We start from the raw sequence: 17,450 nt of genomic DNA on the forward strand, positions 1-17,450 counted from the left end.
TGTGCTCGCCACCTAGGACCCTCCGAAGGTGTACCCACCTGTCCCAGCCGAGAAGAGGAAGCCCATCCGGGTGCTGTCTCTATTTGACGGAATTGCTACAGGTGAGCACGAGGCCCCATGAGATGCTGCCGTCCCCGTCCCGGGTGGGGGAGCTCCGCGTGTGTTTCACGCTGGCCAAACCAAATGATAGTTAACGGGACAGCCGTTGAAATAGTACTCCGCCGAGGAAACTTTCGTGTTGAGTGAGAAGTAAAATCCATGGTCAGCCACCGTGTCTGGCGGGGGGGCCGTCCCGTGTAGGACAGGGTGATCGTTAGAGATTACTGAAGACTTTCACAAAGCCTCAAAGGACAGACTCGGCGACCAGAACGAAAACATAGGCTACAGTGACTGTACGTCATGGTAGGAAAACAAAATAAAACCTAAAAACGATCAGTGAGAGTCTGAAGAATAGTTAAATCGCCCGTAATCCTATCATGAGCGTTTTGGTGTGTATCCTTTTCTGTTTTTTTGCATGCATCTATGTATGTGTGTTTCTAGAATCCTACATAGATAGAAAAATAAAATGAGAGGATAGTAAAACTCAGTGTGTGGTAACTCGCTTTTTCATTTGCTGTCGTGACTTTCATGTTGACACGGAACGGTGTCCTTTATTTGTAAATGTCGCATAGGGTTCCGCTGAGTGGAAGGTGCCATGATTTACGTAACTAACCCTTTGTCGGGTTGTTGACTGTTTTCTCTGTTACGTACAGCGCTGTGACAAGCATCCTCAGACACACGTCATTATACACGTAAACTGTTCTCTTGTAGGGAGAGCTGGGGCACTGGGTAGGAAGGTGGTTTCACGTGGTTCTTGACCTTGCCCGAGAGCGCTCCTGACTCAGACCCAGCCTCCTGCCATGTGCCCAGGCCGACGGCTCCTCGGAGGGGAATAACCTTCCTCGGACGGGGTGTCTTCACGGGACCAAAGGGGGACAGGCTGTCAGGGGGCCCGGGCGGGGTGGCACCCCAGGCCAGTTGTTTATGTTCTGTGCTCAGCTCAGTGTTGATATTCTATAAACCCAGGGAAGTGAATTTACAGCCTTGGTTTCCCAGGCCAGAACCTCGAGGCCCTCTTAAACCACGCCACACCCTGAGAGGCTATAAAAACTCCTCAGTGGGGAGGTTGGTGGGAGGAGTGGAAGTGGTGGTGCTGAGCCCGGTTTCTTTTTTGTTTTTTTTTTTTAAGATTTTGTTTATTTATTTGACAGAGATCACAAGTAGGCAGAGAAGCAGGCGGGGATTGGGGGAAGGCTCCCTGCCAAGCAGAGAGCCAGATGCGGGACTCCATCCCAGGACCTTGGGATCATGACCTGAGCCGAAGGCAGAGGCTTTAACCTACTGAGCCACCCAGGCGCCCCTGAGCCCGGTTTCTCAAGAGGCTCTCAGGGTTCTCGTTTCCTTGCCCGCAATCCAGCAAACATTTGTGAGGGGGTCGTGGTAAGGAAGTGAGTGTAGTTTGCTCAGGAGGAAACGTGGATGAGCTTTTCTGTTCTGAAGAGCATTTGCAACCTAAGACAAGGGCCAGATTAGCGTACAGTGTTCTGAGGAGTGGGAGAGAAATGCAAAGTGCTGGGGCCTTACAGAGGAGAGGGGTTGCTTGCAGGGGGCTGCAGGGGGCAGTGGGGGGTGCTGTTGGGGAAATCTTTATGGAGCCGGTGGTGGCATATATGTTGAGTCTTGGAGAATGGGGGGAATTGCAGCTGGAGGCCATGGGTGGAGGTGGGGTGAGGAAGGAGTGGTCTATGCAGGATGTAGGAGCAGCAAAGAAAAGGCCACCCCAAAAGTCACCTGCTGTTCTCTCTGGTTCTGGAAACCACCTACTGTCTGGTCTTGATGGCCTTCTAAGAAGATCAAAGTAGGCATCCAATAGGCTCCTGAAGGATCCTGCAGCTCACTGGGCAAGGTCGGGCTCAGGCCTGTTGCTGACCCACGTGTCCAGCTGGCCAGAGAGCCCCCTCCCCGCCCCCCAGCCAGACCAGGGTGCTGGGAAGGAGCCCCTGTGACCATGCCTTTCGCTGGCTGGCGCAGGGCTTCTGGTGCTGAAGGACTTGGGAATTCAGGTGGACCGCTACATCGCCTCCGAGGTGTGCGAGGACTCCATCACAGTGGGCATGGTGCGCCACCAGGGGAAGATCATGTACGTCGGGGACGTCCGCAGCGTCACACAGAAGCATGTATGTCCGTGTCGTGGGGCCCATCCCACCCTCTCTGTGTCCCTCGCACTTGGCTCCTGGGCGCAGCCACAGCCACAGCCCCCTTGCCTTTTGCTTGTTGACTCTACCTTTGTCCTTTTCCCCAGTCTCTCTTCATCTGCCATATTCCTCCTCGTGTGGAGAGGAAAGGGGCAGATTCCGAGAGGAACTGGGAGCTGGCCTCTGGAGGCTCCAGCTGCCCCCTGGCTAGCTTCAGGGCCTTTGTAGCAGAGCCCTTTGGTTCCCATTTTTCTGATCCATTTGGCAACAAGTTTACCAGCCTCCAGGGGCATTTGGAGGGCGTTCAGATGGCCCAGATGCCCTGGCCAGAGTGCACGGAGCAGAGCGCCTTCCCAGCCAGCTGCCCGGCCAGGACCGTCTTCCCTTTAAGTGGCTGCCTTTCCTGTTGGGGGCACATGGTTTCCCTGCTGGCTTCAGAGATGATCCAATTGGATCCTTTCACTTTGTTTAAGAAACTGAGCTCAGAGCGGCTCTGTGATTTGACCTGGTGCTCTGTGTGTGTGTGTGTGTGTGTGTGTGTGTGTGTGGTATGTACCTATGAACGCATACAGTGAACATACCAAGCCACTGGGTCGTCTCTCTCTGGTGCCAAAGTCCTTTTTTTGCCAAGTGCACAGATGATTTCCTTCTTCCTTTCTGCCTCCGTCCCCCGGACATCAGGCCATCCCCTTGCCTTTATCCTCCCAGATCCAGGAGTGGGGCCCGTTCGATCTGGTGATTGGGGGCAGCCCTTGCAATGACCTCTCCATCGTCAACCCTGCTCGGAAAGGACTCTACGGTAGGTGCTGCGCTCACCCCTCCACCCTCTGAGCTGGTGCTTCCGCACGTAGGTTTCCTCCTTGGACACTTCTGCCCTGGGACAGCTACTCCCGACGGCCCTGCCCTCCCCCGCCCTCCCCGTGCCCGAGCCACACCACTGCCCCGTGCAGACAGCCCCCGCTGACGGCTTTCTCTTCCGACCTCTCAGAGGGCACTGGCCGGCTCTTCTTTGAGTTCTACCGCCTCCTGCATGATGCGCGGCCCAAGGAGGGAGATGACCGCCCCTTCTTCTGGCTCTTTGAGAATGTGGTGGCCATGGGCGTTAGTGACAAGAGGGACATCTCGCGATTTCTCGAGGTATAGCCAGCAACCTTGGTTTGACCAGCTCACTAATGGCTTCTACCTTGGACTGCTGCTTTATCCCTGTCTCATCTGCATTGTGGAGCTGGGGACGTGACTTCTGCTTTGCCAGGGGCCTGTTCGGGAAGCCCGCGGGCCTCTCCGTTAGACAGGGAGGAAACACTGGTAGAGGCCGCCTCTGGAAAGAGCCTGTGGTCTGACTCTTAAGAGGTAGTGTGTGGGTGCAGGCCTCAGGTCTTCAAGGACTCGACTGTTCCCAATAGGGTGGGGTGCCAGTCTCCTACTAGAGTTTAGGGTTCTGAGTCGTGTTCCTCTGGGGGAAGCTTTGAGATGGCCACATCAGTTTTCCCCGACCAGAATGGCTTATTCTTTGCTCCCTGACACTGTGACAGATGCTCTCTGGCACCTGGAAAGTAAAAAACGTGGCTTACCTGTTTTTATTCCCCCATAATGTGGGTCCTGTGTCCGTGCGGAGCTGGGTCGGAGCACAGAGAGAGAGTCTCGTGGTCAGGCGTTCTCAGGGTGGGTGGGCTGGGAGCTCGAGCCCATTCTCCAGGGTCTTGGGGGTCAGTAACACCTCGAGCTGGTGTTCTAAGTGCGAGCAAGTGTCTATTGGGCTCATAATCTGGACATACAGCGAACACATCCACATTCACTGGAACTTTCTGGATCAGAGCCTCTGGGTGAGCTCGAGCTACGTTGTCTGATTAGGGTAGCCCTCAGCCAAATGCGGTATTTAAATTAACATTCAGACTCCTCAGTCTCCCAGGCCTCATTTCGAGTACTCATTAGCCCCCTGCATCTACTCCATGGTGCAGTGCAGACAGAACACCTGTCTGTCACCCCAGAATGTGCGGTTAGGCTGCAGTGGTCTAGAATGTTCTAACGAGAGCATGTGTAATGTGGCTGGGTCCCATTCTGGCTTTTCCTGGAGGCTTCAGGCTGTCCTACTGCGAGGCTTCCTGAGAAAGGAAGCAAGCGCTTTGAGGCTGTAAGGCTCTGAACCAGCAAGATGTCCTGGCACCGTCTGCCCTGCCTCTCTCGCTCATCTCTCATCTTTCTCCTGTTCCGTAGTCCAACCCTGTGATGATTGATGCCAAAGAAGTGTCCGCTGCACACAGGGCCCGCTACTTCTGGGGGAACCTTCCTGGTATGAACAGGTTGGTGAGCGTGCCCGGGCCTGGGGTGGCAGCGGGTTGGCATCTACGGGCCGCTCAGCCCGAGGGGGAGGAGGTCACTGAGTGGGCCTCGGGGGCCCCCTCCCCTGCTCACCGGCTTGCTGCTCTACCATGTTCTTCTGTTTCCTTCCCTTTGCGGGAGAAGGGGAGTCGTGGTATAGAAAATATTTGCCTGAGAAACCAATGGCTAGCAGTTGAACTAGGAGACTCCCCATGTTGCTGAGTCACATCGCCGGTTCTTGTGCCACTGGTGACTGATCTAGAGTCGTCTTGTCCTTAGCCTCCAGAGGTGAAACTCTGGAGGGTGGAGTCGGGATGGGGAAGAGTGGCGCCCACGGCCGGGCCACACCTGCTCTGTGCAGCTTCGACAGTTCTGCTCTGCTTAGTAGCCACGCACTTTGTGGCTTCAGGTCCTTTGTTCGGAGGATGGTCTTCATTTAGGTTCCGTGGGTAGAGATATTAATGTCCAGGAAGGAGGATAACTTCATTTCTTCAGTGTAGTATTTGGATTATAAAAAGGTCTATGAGGAGAAAGGAATAGTGGTTGAGACAGCAGTTCAGGAGCCGAGTGAGAGCTGCCCAGTCTGGATATCTGTTATGCAGGGAAATGTTTTCCAGAAGGTTCTAAGAGGGGATTATCAACCTTGTACCTGTAAATTCTTCCCCTCATGTACTCTGGTTTCAGTCTTCGCTCCCTCTGGGCCATTAGCATAAAATTGTAGGAACATCTTGAGTCTCATACCTGCTTTACAAAGCTGCCGTCTGTTGAGAAGGCTTATTGATGGGACGGAGGCCTGTCCACGGGATGGCTGACCTGCAGACCGTTGTGTGTGCGCATAAACAGGGCGGAGGCTGGGGGCGTGCATTTTGGCCACGGGTCCCTGTGGGTCGCCACGTTGAGATGGTAGACTGCTGTGTGAAGTGTCAGAAAATGTCAGCACCAAAGATGACATTCCATGATCTGCTTCACCCTCTGAGAAGTGACACCTTCAGTGTCACACAATTGTAGTCTTCTGGGGACTGTGCAGAGGTTAAAGCCTTGTAAACCGTACAGTTAAGGTGCTTGCTTTGATGAGTTTCACCGTGTACACACCCATGCAGCCATCACCGTGTTCAAGAAACAGAACAGTTGGTCACTCCCAAAGCTTGCTTTGTGACGGATACTTTTTTTTTTAAAGATTTTGTTTGTTTGTTAGCACATGGGTCCGGGGAAGGCAGAGGGAGAGGGACTAGCACACGCCCCACTCAGTGCCGACTTCCAAAGTGGGCCTCCATCCCAGGACCCTGAGATCGTCACCCTAGCCACGGTCAGCCCTTAACCAGCTGAGCCGCCCAGGCGCCTCTGGGACAGATACTTCTAGAACTCAGTATATTTTATGACCGGCGAGAAGCCGTTGTGTTTTCCTTCTTCTGGGCTGGTGTTATCTACTTATTTGTAGATTGAGACGCCGTGGAATTGACGTTTCGGGGCTAACGCTTGGACGGTCCGTGGAGGGCTGCAGTGTGTGTGCGTGTGTGTTCTGGGGAGTTTGAAGGGGGTTACGATGGGTGCGGCTGACAGCGGTACTCCCTTACCTCTCCGTGTGAGTCCTGGCGGCTGGGCCCACCCTGCCGGCCACACTGCCACCGCCACCCCCCCCCCCCATCTCTGTCGTCACCTTCTCTTTCTGCCTCCTAGGCCGTTGGCATCCACTGTGAACGATAAGCTGGAGCTGCAGGAGTGTCTGGAGCACGGCAGAATAGCCAAGGTCAGCCCCGGCGCCAGAGCCCTCTCTCGGGCTGGGGGGGTAGGGAGAAGGCCCGAGAGGGCAAGCCGAGCCCAAGCACTCTCCAGGCCTGTGTCCGCAGCGGGTGCGGAGAACACAGTTGAGGTGGCCCCGGGGTCGTGCACCCACTGGGCCAGAGGGGAGGGCCCAGGGGAGAGCCTGGAGGGCAAGGAGAGCCAAATCAGAAATCCTTCCCGGTCTTCAGTCTGTCCTGCTTGAGCTTCTCCTGCTGGTCCCACGAGGAGCAGAGGCTTAAGAAGTCTTTGCCGAAGTCCCTGGGTCTGCTAGGCCTTGTCAGTGTTTTGGCCACGCCCTCTTGCACGAACCTTCGGGACGGCGCATTCTGCGATGTGGAAGCTACATTTCTTTCCGGAGAAATCTCCCGGAGCGTGTGTACCAGGAGCGTGTGTACCAGGCGTCGGGATCCGGGGCTGCAGGCGCCCCCAAGGGGTCTGTCGGGAGCCCCTCAGTAATTCGGCAGCCTTTTGCCTGCAAGTCGCTACACGATGTGCGAGAACCCGTTCTTAGAAGACTTAGGAAGTTTAGCGGCTCGAGCTGCTTCTTCTCAAGTCCTTGGGCAGTGAGACCAGACTAAGGGTGGCCGGGTGACCTCCGAGTGGGGAGAAGAGCAGGGCAGTGGGGTCTGCGGAGGCTCACGCCGGACCCTGAACCCCGGACACCTGTGTGGACCAGGCCTGGTCCGGTTTTGAGTCGCCGGTCCCGGCTTGTGCCTGGCGCACGTGGTGGACGCGTGGCCAGCAAGGGGGGGCTCATTCCTCTTTTCCTCTGCTCGTTTTCCAGTTCAGCAAAGTGAGGACCATTACTACGAGGTCGAACTCCATAAAGCAGGGCAAAGACCAGCATTTCCCCGTCTTCATGAATGAGAAAGAAGACATCTTATGGTGCACTGAAATGGAAAGGTAGTACCCGAGGCTGTGTGCTGGCGTCCTGGGGCGCGTGGCGCGTGGCGGTTGTGGCCTCCGAGGGAGGGCTCGCTGCCCCTTCCAGCCGGCCTCGTAGCTTCCGCGGATACCACATGAGCAGTGGGTCTCCCCGAGCATTTCCCGGCAGGTTCCTGTGCATTGTAAGGCCGGGCCCAGGGTCAGAGGGGTCTAGGAGTGGATTTGGGGGGCCGTGGCTCCCCGGGGGATCCCGCCAAGCTCCCAGGAAACAGTGCAGCTCCAGGAGCTTCCCCCACTCGTGCTGCCCATTTTGGGGACTTCACAAACCGGGACTGCACAGCCTCACGCCCTGACTGGGTGCAAACCAGACCCACGGGCTAGACGGCCTGGCCTGCCAGTCGCCCCATGGAACTGCAGGTTAGCCACAGTGACCCTTGACACAGGCGATCAGAGCCGCCAGAGGCCTGGAGCTCCTCTAGTCAGACAGGAGTTTGGCTCCTTCGTTGAGCTCTTGCTCCCATAGGAGAGGTCCTAGGGATTCGTGTTTATTATGGACAGACTTCGGGGACCTGCTGCACCCCCTCTCCAGCAGGGCATATCCCGGAGGCATCTCTCACCAAGGCCAACGTTGTTTCTTTTCTTCTTATTTTTAAATATCTTTTTTTTTTTTTTTTTTTTTTTTTAAGATTTTACTTATTTGAGAGAGAGACCACAAGTCGGCAGAGAGGCAGGCAGAGAGAGAGAGAGGGTGAAGCAGGCTCCCTGCTGAGCAGAGAGCCTCATGCGGGGCTCAATCCCAGGACCCTGGGATCATGACCTGAGTCGAAGGCAGAGGCTTTAACCCACTGAGCCACCCAGGCGCCCCCTGACTTCGTTTCTGTCACGTGGCCACTCCCGGGCAGCGGTTGGCTTCTCTCCCTTCAGATCCACGGCACGTGGCAGGGTGCCCGAGTCATGGCTGGTGACCAGGACAGGAGACACAGCCGCAGGGCGCCCACCCATGCTCACCCCCGCCCTTTCTGCCTTCTCTCCCCAGGGTGTTTGGCTTCCCTGTCCACTATACCGACGTCTCCAACATGAGCCGCTTGGCGAGGCAGAGACTGCTGGGCCGGTCGTGGAGTGTGCCGGTCATTCGCCACCTCTTCGCTCCGCTGAAGGAATATTTTGCTTGTGTGTAAGGGACATGAGGGCAAACTGAGGTAGTGATACAAAGTTAAACAAACAAAACAAAACAAAAAAAAACCACAAAACACAACAAAACACCAACAACATGAGGATCGAGAGGAGTATCAGCACCCAGAAGAGAAAAAGGAATTTAAAACAAAAACCACAGAGGCGAAAGTACTGGAGGGCTTTGCCTTGCACAAAGGGTTGGACATCATCTCCTAATTTTTCAATGTTAACCTTCAGTCCTATTTAAAAAAACAAAACCAAGCTCCCTCCCTCCCGCCCCCACCCCTTTTTTTTGGGTCAAACCTTTTGTTTTCTACTCTTTTCAGAGGGGTTTTCTGTTTGTTTGGGTTTTTGTTTCTTGCTGTGACTGGAACAAGAGGGGTTTTGCAGCAAAAAAAAAAAAAAAAAAAAAAAAAAAAAAATCAGTAACAAGAAATAGTAACAATACCGGGAGAGGAAGGATCGGAGAAAAGGAAAAAAGGAAATTCTATAGAAATCTATATATTGGATTTTTTTTTTTTAACTATATATCTTTTTTTTTTTTTCGTTGTTGTCTCTAGCCTGATCAGATAGGAGCACAAGCAGGGGACAGAAAACAGTGACACTCAGCGGCAGAATTCCCTCCCAGCCACTGAGCTGTCTTGCCAGCACCATTCCTGGTCCTGCAGAACAGAGCCCAACTAGCAGCAGGGAGACAGAACACACAAGACCCTTTTACACAGTATTTCAGGTGCCTACCATACAGGAAACCTTGAAGAAAATCAGTTTCTAGAAGCCGCTGTTACCTCTTGTTTACAGTTTATATATATATGATAGATAGGAGATATATATATAAAAGGTACTGTTAACTACTGTGCAACTCGAATTCATAATGGTGCTTTAAAACAGCGAGACGAGTAAAAACATCAGCTTCCACGTTGCCTTATGCGCAAAGGGTTTTAACCGAGGCTGGAGAGGGGAGGCAGCTTGAAGGTGAGCGGTTGCCGCCGTGGGCTTTCCCCCGGTACTGAGCAGGGCGGAGGGGGAGAAGCCGGGGCCGCATTCTCCCGCTCCTCCCTGCCCACGGTGGGGGCGAGAGGAGCCGGCTCGGCCCGTGGAGAGCTGACAGTGGGATTCATCCAGGCTCATGCAATAACCTTGAGACGGTTTTGTTTTTTGTTTTTTGTTTTTTTTTTTTCAAAAAGGAGACCCCCTCGGTGAGATGGCAGGATAAGGGGTCTTCATTCCCAATCTCTCACATTAGCCGATTTGAGGGCTCCTTGTGGTGGGATCAGAAATAATCCAGAGTGTGGGCAAGCGACCGTTAAAACCCCACCTGGAGCAAATAAAAAAACATACAAAACGTACTGGTGCTTTCCTGTCTAAGTCGCCTTTTGTGTGTTCTTTTATGAGGCCCTCACCGTCCACCCTCTGTGCACAAGGCGGCCTCCGGCCCCTGGAATGTGATGTTTTTGGTCATCTCCAAAGGCTGCAGTTTTCTACTGGGAGGCTGATGACACCTTTGGTTCTAATTCTTCTTATGGTTCTGGTTATAATTATGTTCGTTTTTCAGATTTTTCTTTAAGAAAACAAAAACCCAACCCCCTCCTTTGCGGTTTCAAACCAAGGTGCGGGGAGCAGGGTGCTTCTAGGTTAGCGGTGGCCCTGGTGCCCTGGCTCCCCACCCCTCGGGCCAGGTGGGCCACCGGGCGCAGCGACAGCTGGGCGGCCAGGGGAGTCCCCCAGGGCCAGCCCCCCGGGCGCGCCCCTCCTCTCTTCTACTTCCCCCTCCTCTGAGTCACGCGTGTCAGGGCCGGAGGGAGGACCAGACCGTCTCTCTCCTCGTGTGTATGATTGGAGTGGTGTGTATTTCTTTTCTAGTACTTGGTCTGATGATCGCTGTGCTCTTACCCGGAGCCGGCAGCCCCTGGAGCTCCCCAGTGCTCGGACACTTGGTCCCACGTCTTGCCGCGGCAGGCCGCCCGGCGTTGGCGGTAGGCTGGGCCAGCACTGGGGGCTCCAGGGTGAGGGCCCAAGGGGCAGATGCTTGCCTGGATAGATGGGGTGTAGATATGTGGCATATAGAGATATATATTTTATAATGGGAGGGGGGATAGCACCTCCTGGGACTGGCAGGGCTGGGAGGTGTGCTGTCAAGCACATGGTCCCAAGTTCGCATCCCTAGAAAAGATAGGGCCTACTGTGATAGGCGCTATATAAATACATAGATAGGGTCACGTATAAGAAATGTTATGTAGTGGGGAGCGGGCCGAGGGGGCTCAGTGCTGAGCCTCGGGTCCCACCGCAGACGGAAGCCCCACACTAATCAATCAATCCCACACACGTACACGGCAACCGATCTCCGCCGATGCGGACTGGGCGCACTCACACACGCACACCGCCGGGGGCTCCCAGCGCCCTCCTCCCCGGGATTCAGGACTTGGTGGCGCCGGCCCTGCAGCTCTTTACCTCTGTCGCCCTGATTGCAGGTAGACTCTCAGTCCCAGAAGGTGCTAGGTGCTGAAGGCAGGAAAAGGAGGAGGTTTCATTCCCGCAGGTGCCCTCCTCTCGCAGGTAGCGTTCTCTCTCTTTTGCCCCTGGTGATGTCAGATTCTTCTGTTAGCAACCTGTGATACTGACCTGCAACTCTAGGCACCAGTCAAGTCAGCCCTCAACTCCCCCTACCTATTCTCCCCCAACCAAAATAAAATCCACATCCAGGTCTGTCTCGGCCAGGGGGCTTCCATTGGGGAAAAAAAAAAAAAAAAAAAATGGGATAGTGAAATTCATCTTTTGAATAAAGTAAATTAGTAATTGGTGACCAAACGAAACCAAGGCTTTGAATCCCTTGCTCATTGCTCAGGAGGAAGCCCGCAGCTGGTGGCCACAGTCTCCTGGGCCTCTTAGAGGTGCCTGGTCCTGGGCTTCAAGCTACGTGTTTCCTGGTCAGATCTTTTTTTTTTTTAAGATCATGCCCAGTTTGCTTGCTGCCAACTCTGTGATGTGGGGGCAGGTGGCGTGGGGCTGGAGCAGCTGAGGGTGGGGGGGACACCTCTGCCTCTCCCTCATTGGAATCCCTGTACCTAACCTGTGGTGCTTGCCCTTGTCCCCTCCTTCTCCAGCGGGGCTCCATCCTCCCGGCCTGGGTCCACCAGCACCACTCCAGGAGGGCTGCGGGGAGGAGGGGCTGCCCCCGGCAGTCCAAGGTGCTCCCTCCCCCACTGGCCAACGCTATGGTCTTCGCAGCCCCCAGTGTCAGGAACAGCTCTTCACAGGCCTGCCTCTGTGAACAGACTTTCCAGCTCTCCTGGCCCTCCTAGACCTTCTGTCTACTGCTTACGCGAAGGCGTTTGCCTTTCCCGATGGTCCCAAGTTTCACCCAGGGGGTTGGTGTGGTGGCCGCGGAGGTGGCAGGCCTGAGGGTTGAGTGTGGGCTGCCCAGCTTGCTGGGGGGAGGCCTGGTTGTTGTGGCTGATACTTAAAAGAATACTTGTTTCTCCTGGTGCAGCAACCTGACTAGGCCCCAGGATGGACCAGATGAGAGTTCACAATCACCAGCTTTTCTTCCAGCCCACCCCATGGGCTTGGTTCCCCCAGTAGAACTTGGGAGGGTGCAGGGGACCTTGAGAATGTGCCAGCTTGGCCATGCCCGATGCTCACAACAGTCCGCTGCCAGCCCTGGGCGGGGTCGCTTCTGGGGACGCGGATCTGGTCGCCTCCTAAAGGAAGGCTGTGCTTTGGCTGAGGCAGGGTCGTGTGAGGAGTTAAGGAGGGGATTGTTGCACTTGCTGTGGGTGAAGCTGATGGTCGAGGCGTGGAGCAGGAGAAACCAAGAAGGCCCAGGGAAAATTCTGGAGTATGTCCCCAGTGGGATTTTTCTTTCTGATGAAATTTGCCCCTGGAAACCAGGGTTTCTAGGGACCGAGGGTGATGCCTCCCCGTTTGTTGCCAATGCCAAGTAGAAGGTGGTGCCAAAGAGATCGGTGGTTTTTGTCTAGGAGGGTGGGGAGGGTTGCCGGGGGCTTGTGCCAGGGTCCCAGAGCCGTTGGTCGCCCGCCTGAGGAGGAAGTGAGTCTCCTGCAGGCGGCTGCTGAGCCCTGTGGTCTGGGTCTCATGCCGGCTGCTGCTAAGCCCCTTCCCCTTGGGATTGGCCGGAGAACTGTAGGCTCGGGGCGTCGCAGGGGAGGACTGGGGCAGGGAGAGGGTTCTTGGAGTTGGCAGATGATGCCATGAGTGTATTACTATCTGTTTTTCTCTCTAGACCCCAGAACCTTCCCGCTTTTGAACATTCTTCTAGAAAGCAAACTTCCCCCAAGAGCATCCAGGACCTCTTAGCTTTTGAGACAGGCCTGGGAGTGGTTGGCTGGTGGAGATGCCCATGGGAGTCTTGGTGAGTCGCTAGGGTGTGGATTGGACCCGGCAGACCGGGCAGCAGGGAAGGCTGCTGGACCTTGAACTGGGCTCATGAGGGTCGGCTCCCCATCCTTCCTGCTTTCGCTGGCGCTTCTGGGAAAGCCCAGATGGGGATACCCACAGGAAGGTCTGTGGCAGGAGCGAGGGAAGGAGCATCTCGGAACACGTCTGGGGAACGTGTTCTCCAGGAAAACCGCAACCCAGAGTCTTCCTGGGTTTGATGAGCTAGGTGTACATAAAGTTGATCTTGGAGGAGGTTTTGAACTCCTGTAGCCATTCTGCTTGGCCAGAGGCTTGCTGTGGCTTTCGGACCAGTCATTTTTAGGAGACTTGCAGGAGCCCCCTCAAGCTGTGGATTTGGGCCTTGGGGCCTCCCCTGGCACGGTGATCTGGAGAGGGCTGGCTGTTGCCTTTGGTCGAGGGAACAACAGACCCAAGATTCTGGTGAGAACAGTTTCTCTCCGGGCCCCATTCTGACCCAGGGAGGTGAGGGATCTGATTTGTCTTCGGGCATTGTCTAGTTGTTTGCTCCCAGTGCTTGTGATCAGAGGTGACATCGGAGTTGTCCGCTGCGGGAGAGTTGAAGGCTTTCCTCCAGCACAGGTTGGGGGCGTGTTGCGGAGGCCTGGCCCGGAGCTAGCGTGGCCTCCTGGCCAGACCGTGCTGAGGCAGGGACTAACTGTTTGCAAAATCTGGGAGGAAAGAGAGGGTGATGAGTGGCAAGGATAGACTCCATGGTTCTAGCAGAAGCTCTCAAATCTTTACATTTTGGTAAAGGAAAGCCTGGGTATCTTTGGGAAGCGAGGGCAGCCCCACCTGTCTCCGTGTGTGTCTCAGAGACCTGGCTGAGGTGGGCCTTTGCTTGGTGACCTCTCGCCCATCACAGACCCTGGGCAGTGGAGCTTCTGGGGCAGGAGAAATAGGCAGGTCTAAAGCAGTGCAGACAAGGACCGGAGGTCCCTTTGCTGGTTGTGACTGGCTGAATTGCCCGGAGGCCCGCGGACTCCTGGAACTCTGGTAACTGGAAAACCTCCCCGAAGGTTCCTCCAGCCGAGGGCCCCGAGGGAGGGCGGGTGGCTCCCCTCTCTGACCCCAGCCCCCAGCCCGGCTGCCTCCAGCCCCTTCCTGTGCCTGAGGAGATGAGCAGGGATCTAAAGCCTCACACCAGTCCTATTTCACTTCCCAGAACTGATTCGGTCGCACAGCTCTAGAATTCACCAACCAACCAAAATGCCGAAATTTCTTAGAATACGCAGAGGGAGGAGATGACTCAACAAGGTGCTAAAACATTTTATTAAAAATATATATTGTTAAATTAAGTCTGCTGTCTGGACAATGACTGTTTGTTTTGTTTTCTTGTAGTGGAGTTTAAAAGAGACTATTATTTTACTCTGATATATTATTATTAAAAAGGCATTTTAACTTTGTACTTGAAAACTAAATGAGCGATTTCATGTGTTTTAGCTGAGGCATTGAAGTAGCGGGTGCTTACTTATTTGTGGGAAATCATGTATTCATACTGAAGAATAAATTCTGTAGCTGATTTGGTAATACCTTTTACTGTTACAGACGATTTCGCTTTGACCCCCGCGGCAGAGCACTTTTACTCCACATTCCGCGCAGCTAAATGCAGGACTTACCCCCTCCCCACCCACCGTCCCCCTCCCCCACCCCAGCCTTTCTCCTCAGTTCCTCTTTTTTTTTTTTTTTTCTTCCCTTTGGGTTTCTTTCTTTTTTTCTTTCTTCCTTTCTTTTTTTTTTTCCATTTATTTGTTTTCCTGGTTCCAGCATTCTTTCACCACTGTAATGTTTATTTTGTTTTTTTTTTTTTTTTTTTAGGGTTGCTTCTCTATTTATTGACAATAATAATGTACATTTCACAGTCTGGTTCTGGGACATCCAAGGAGGGGCGTGGGAGAGGGGGGCCCCCCCAGTGGGTCCCCAGCTCCGTCCCCCGGTGTTCTGTTGTATCTCTGTGTAAGTGATGCTCGTGACATAGCTGTTTATGAAATAATTAAAGAGGTCAATGCGTACAGCAGATGTAGAAAGTCTGTCCGTTCCGCCTTCATCACATTTTTTTTTTGTGCCCAGAAGAATATAATAAAGCTCCTTTCTAATGTACTTGTGCTGGAGAACACTTGAATAAATGGACTGTTTTTGTGCAAAAAGAAAAACGGAAAAAGCACCGTCATAATGTCCTTTTGTCTTGCGTCTCCTTCCCCCTGACATGACTGTTCACAGCCTTCCCGGAGGGGTCAAGTGCCCGAGCTGGGAGGAACTGGCGTTGGAGCCCGACAGTGTAGTTTCTCGCTTGAAAACGTCACCTGCGTGAGCATTAAATAGGGGCTGCAGACTGTGGGTGAAAAGAAAAGGACAGTTTGGTCAACCCGAAGCTCAGACGGAAGTTACGTAGTGAGACGAGGTCACTGGAAAAGCAAATTCTGTCCTGGGCGAAGGGGTAGGTGTTTTCAGGCTGGAGCTGTGAGAAGGGGGAGCCTCTCGTGCCAGGGCCTGGCTCAGGCGGATGGAGGGGTTTTGGTCATGGGCACCGTTCTCCTCCCTAGGAGGTTTCTTGGAGGTAGACAATCTGGACGGTGCGGGGGACCCCAAAACAGATGGAGGCATTTGGCCTAAAAAAAGGAGAGTTTGGCAAACACTGACAGGGCAAGGCCGAGGGGCTGAGATTGTTCTGGGTAGTTCCGTAAGTCAGGCAGAAGTGCAGCCAGTCTGCAGGAAGTCAGGCCATTTCAGCTCAGCTGAAGGTAGATCCTTCTGTGCCTCTGGCCAGCAGTGCACGGGGCCCCTGGGAGGGGCAGTGAAGAGGTACTGGGCAGCCATTTGGGGTTACCCCTGGGCTTCCTTGAAACCCCGAGTCTGGGCTCCTCTCGCTGCCCAGCCCCTCCTCACAACTGTCTTGCAAGTGGACGGTGCCTTGTGGCGTGAAGAGCCCATTCGTACGCAATGTGCCCTTCATCCTCATGATTGTCTGTCTGAAAGTCACTAGTTCCCAGTCTTCACCATCTTAAAACCAGAATCTGAACACACATTGGAATGGGGTCTTCCTGCCACGTGTCCGCTCTAAGACCCCGGCGTTCCCCGTGGTGTTGCTATCTCTTAAGTACCAAGCCAGTCCCGGCCGATGGCTCCTTGTCTTAAGGGAGGTTCGTTCAAGGTTTTCTTTCCTACCTTAGACTGTGGGAGAGTTTTAGGACTGCATAACTTTGTTGGCTGCTTTGAAAGAAATTCTAAAGGGGAAATTTGGGAAAAAGGAAAAAGAATAAGCTTTTCTCATGGGCACTTTTCTTCACAAAATTGTAAATGTACATTGAACTTTTATCCTACTTTTTTCCTCTGTTTTTCAGTGTTGATGTAGAATGCTTTTTTTTTTTTCTTTCCTCAAATGGCTGCATGGTATTTTCTTACTGGATATCTGTTTCTATATATATGCATTTTATTTTAGCTATAAATAGAGCTGCAATAAATATCTTTATGTGTTGGGTTTTTTTCTCCTTTATATTTTGTATTTTCTTCTCCTTAAGCCAGATTCCCAGAAGTGAGATGTACTGGGACAAAGAGATGAAGGTTTGGATTAGCTCCTGACACAGTTGCCTGGTTTCCTCCAAGTGGGCAGCAGAGCTGTAGAACAGATTAGCTCTGAGGCTCTCAGTTCAGGAAAAAAAAAACACACACACACAAAACAAACAAACCAAAAAAACATGGTCCTTAGTTGGACCAACTAAGAAAAGTGTTAATCCCAGTGTGGGAGTGAAGGCTCAAAGCATCCCACCCCCAACCCCCCAGAAGCTAGAAATCTGTAGCGAGAAGCGGGAGGTGGAAACAACATCGGCCACTCGATTTTGAAAACGAGCTCATCAGGCGTGTCCACCTGCAGGAAGCCTGTGGAGCATGGAATTCACACTGAATCTTGGAGACTCTGGTTCCAAGGCTGAGGAGAAAAGGGGCATGTCTTCACTATGGAGTGCCCCAGAGTCATCGGAGCTGGAGATGGGCAGGCACTGTGGGGCCATTTCATCAGTAAAACCCATCTCGTGAAGTTCCTGCATGTAAACAAGGCACCATACGATGGTGGAGGAGTAGGGAGAGAGAGGGAAGGGGCAGAGTCGGGCAGGAGTGAAGTGACAGGGCCCCTAGCCCAGTGGGTCTGCCCAGGTGGGTCTGCCCGGGGCGGGGTGGAGACAGTGCCCACCGCCAGGCCCAGGCTTGCTGGTTCAGGAGAAACTTCCCGTGGTGAATGTGGGGTGTACAGAGGAGGGAGGGAGACACGAGGCCGGCTGGGAGCTGGCTGGTTGGGGAGGCAAAGGCATATAGCGAGGCCAGAGGTGGCAGGCACGGGCAGTGGGAGTCCTTCCTGGGGGATGTGGGTGTCAGGTGGGGGGCTTCCCTGAAGGAGAGTATATTTTGAAGATGGGGGCATAAGGAGGTCACATCCGAGGGGGACTGGGCTTCCCTGCGACGGGCTCCCGACATCACCCTCCAAGCTCCCTTTCTCTTTGGTTCCAGTACACTTTAAAAGAACAAGGCCCGTTAACCTCGGTGGCGTATTCTGTTTCTCTCTGCTGGAATCCTGGGGGCGTGCAGCTGGGTTGGGATGAAAGGGCCTGGAGGTTTGGGGGTTGTGAAGGCCCAGGTGCCCTGAACTGTATC

General features: G+C 53.8%; 1 protein-coding gene across 5 annotated transcripts in view; it reads left to right on the forward strand.

The window, feature by feature from the left end:
• The window catches only part of DNMT3A (DNA methyltransferase 3 alpha), a 97,133-nt gene extending 87,566 nt beyond the window's left edge, over nt 1-9,567 (forward strand). For all 5 annotated transcript variants that reach the window (XM_032353130.1, XM_032353128.1, XM_032353131.1 and 2 more), the window contains 8 exons: nt 17-101; nt 2,071-2,216; nt 2,943-3,033; nt 3,223-3,371; nt 4,449-4,534; nt 6,231-6,300; nt 7,120-7,238; nt 8,257-9,567. In XM_032353130.1, the coding sequence (XP_032209021.1) occupies nt 17-101; nt 2,071-2,216; nt 2,943-3,033; nt 3,223-3,371; nt 4,449-4,534; nt 6,231-6,300; nt 7,120-7,238; nt 8,257-8,398 (888 nt within the window). In that variant the 3' untranslated portion in view covers nt 8,399-9,567. The remainder of the gene's footprint in view (nt 1-16; nt 102-2,070; nt 2,217-2,942; nt 3,034-3,222; nt 3,372-4,448; nt 4,535-6,230; nt 6,301-7,119; nt 7,239-8,256) is intronic.
• Nucleotides 9,568-17,450: the final 7,883 nt, after the last annotated feature.

The sequence above is a fragment of the Mustela erminea genome, chromosome 7 (genome assembly GCF_009829155.1).
Source record: "Mustela erminea isolate mMusErm1 chromosome 7, mMusErm1.Pri, whole genome shotgun sequence".
Classification (NCBI taxonomy): domain Eukaryota; kingdom Metazoa; phylum Chordata; class Mammalia; order Carnivora; family Mustelidae; genus Mustela; species Mustela erminea.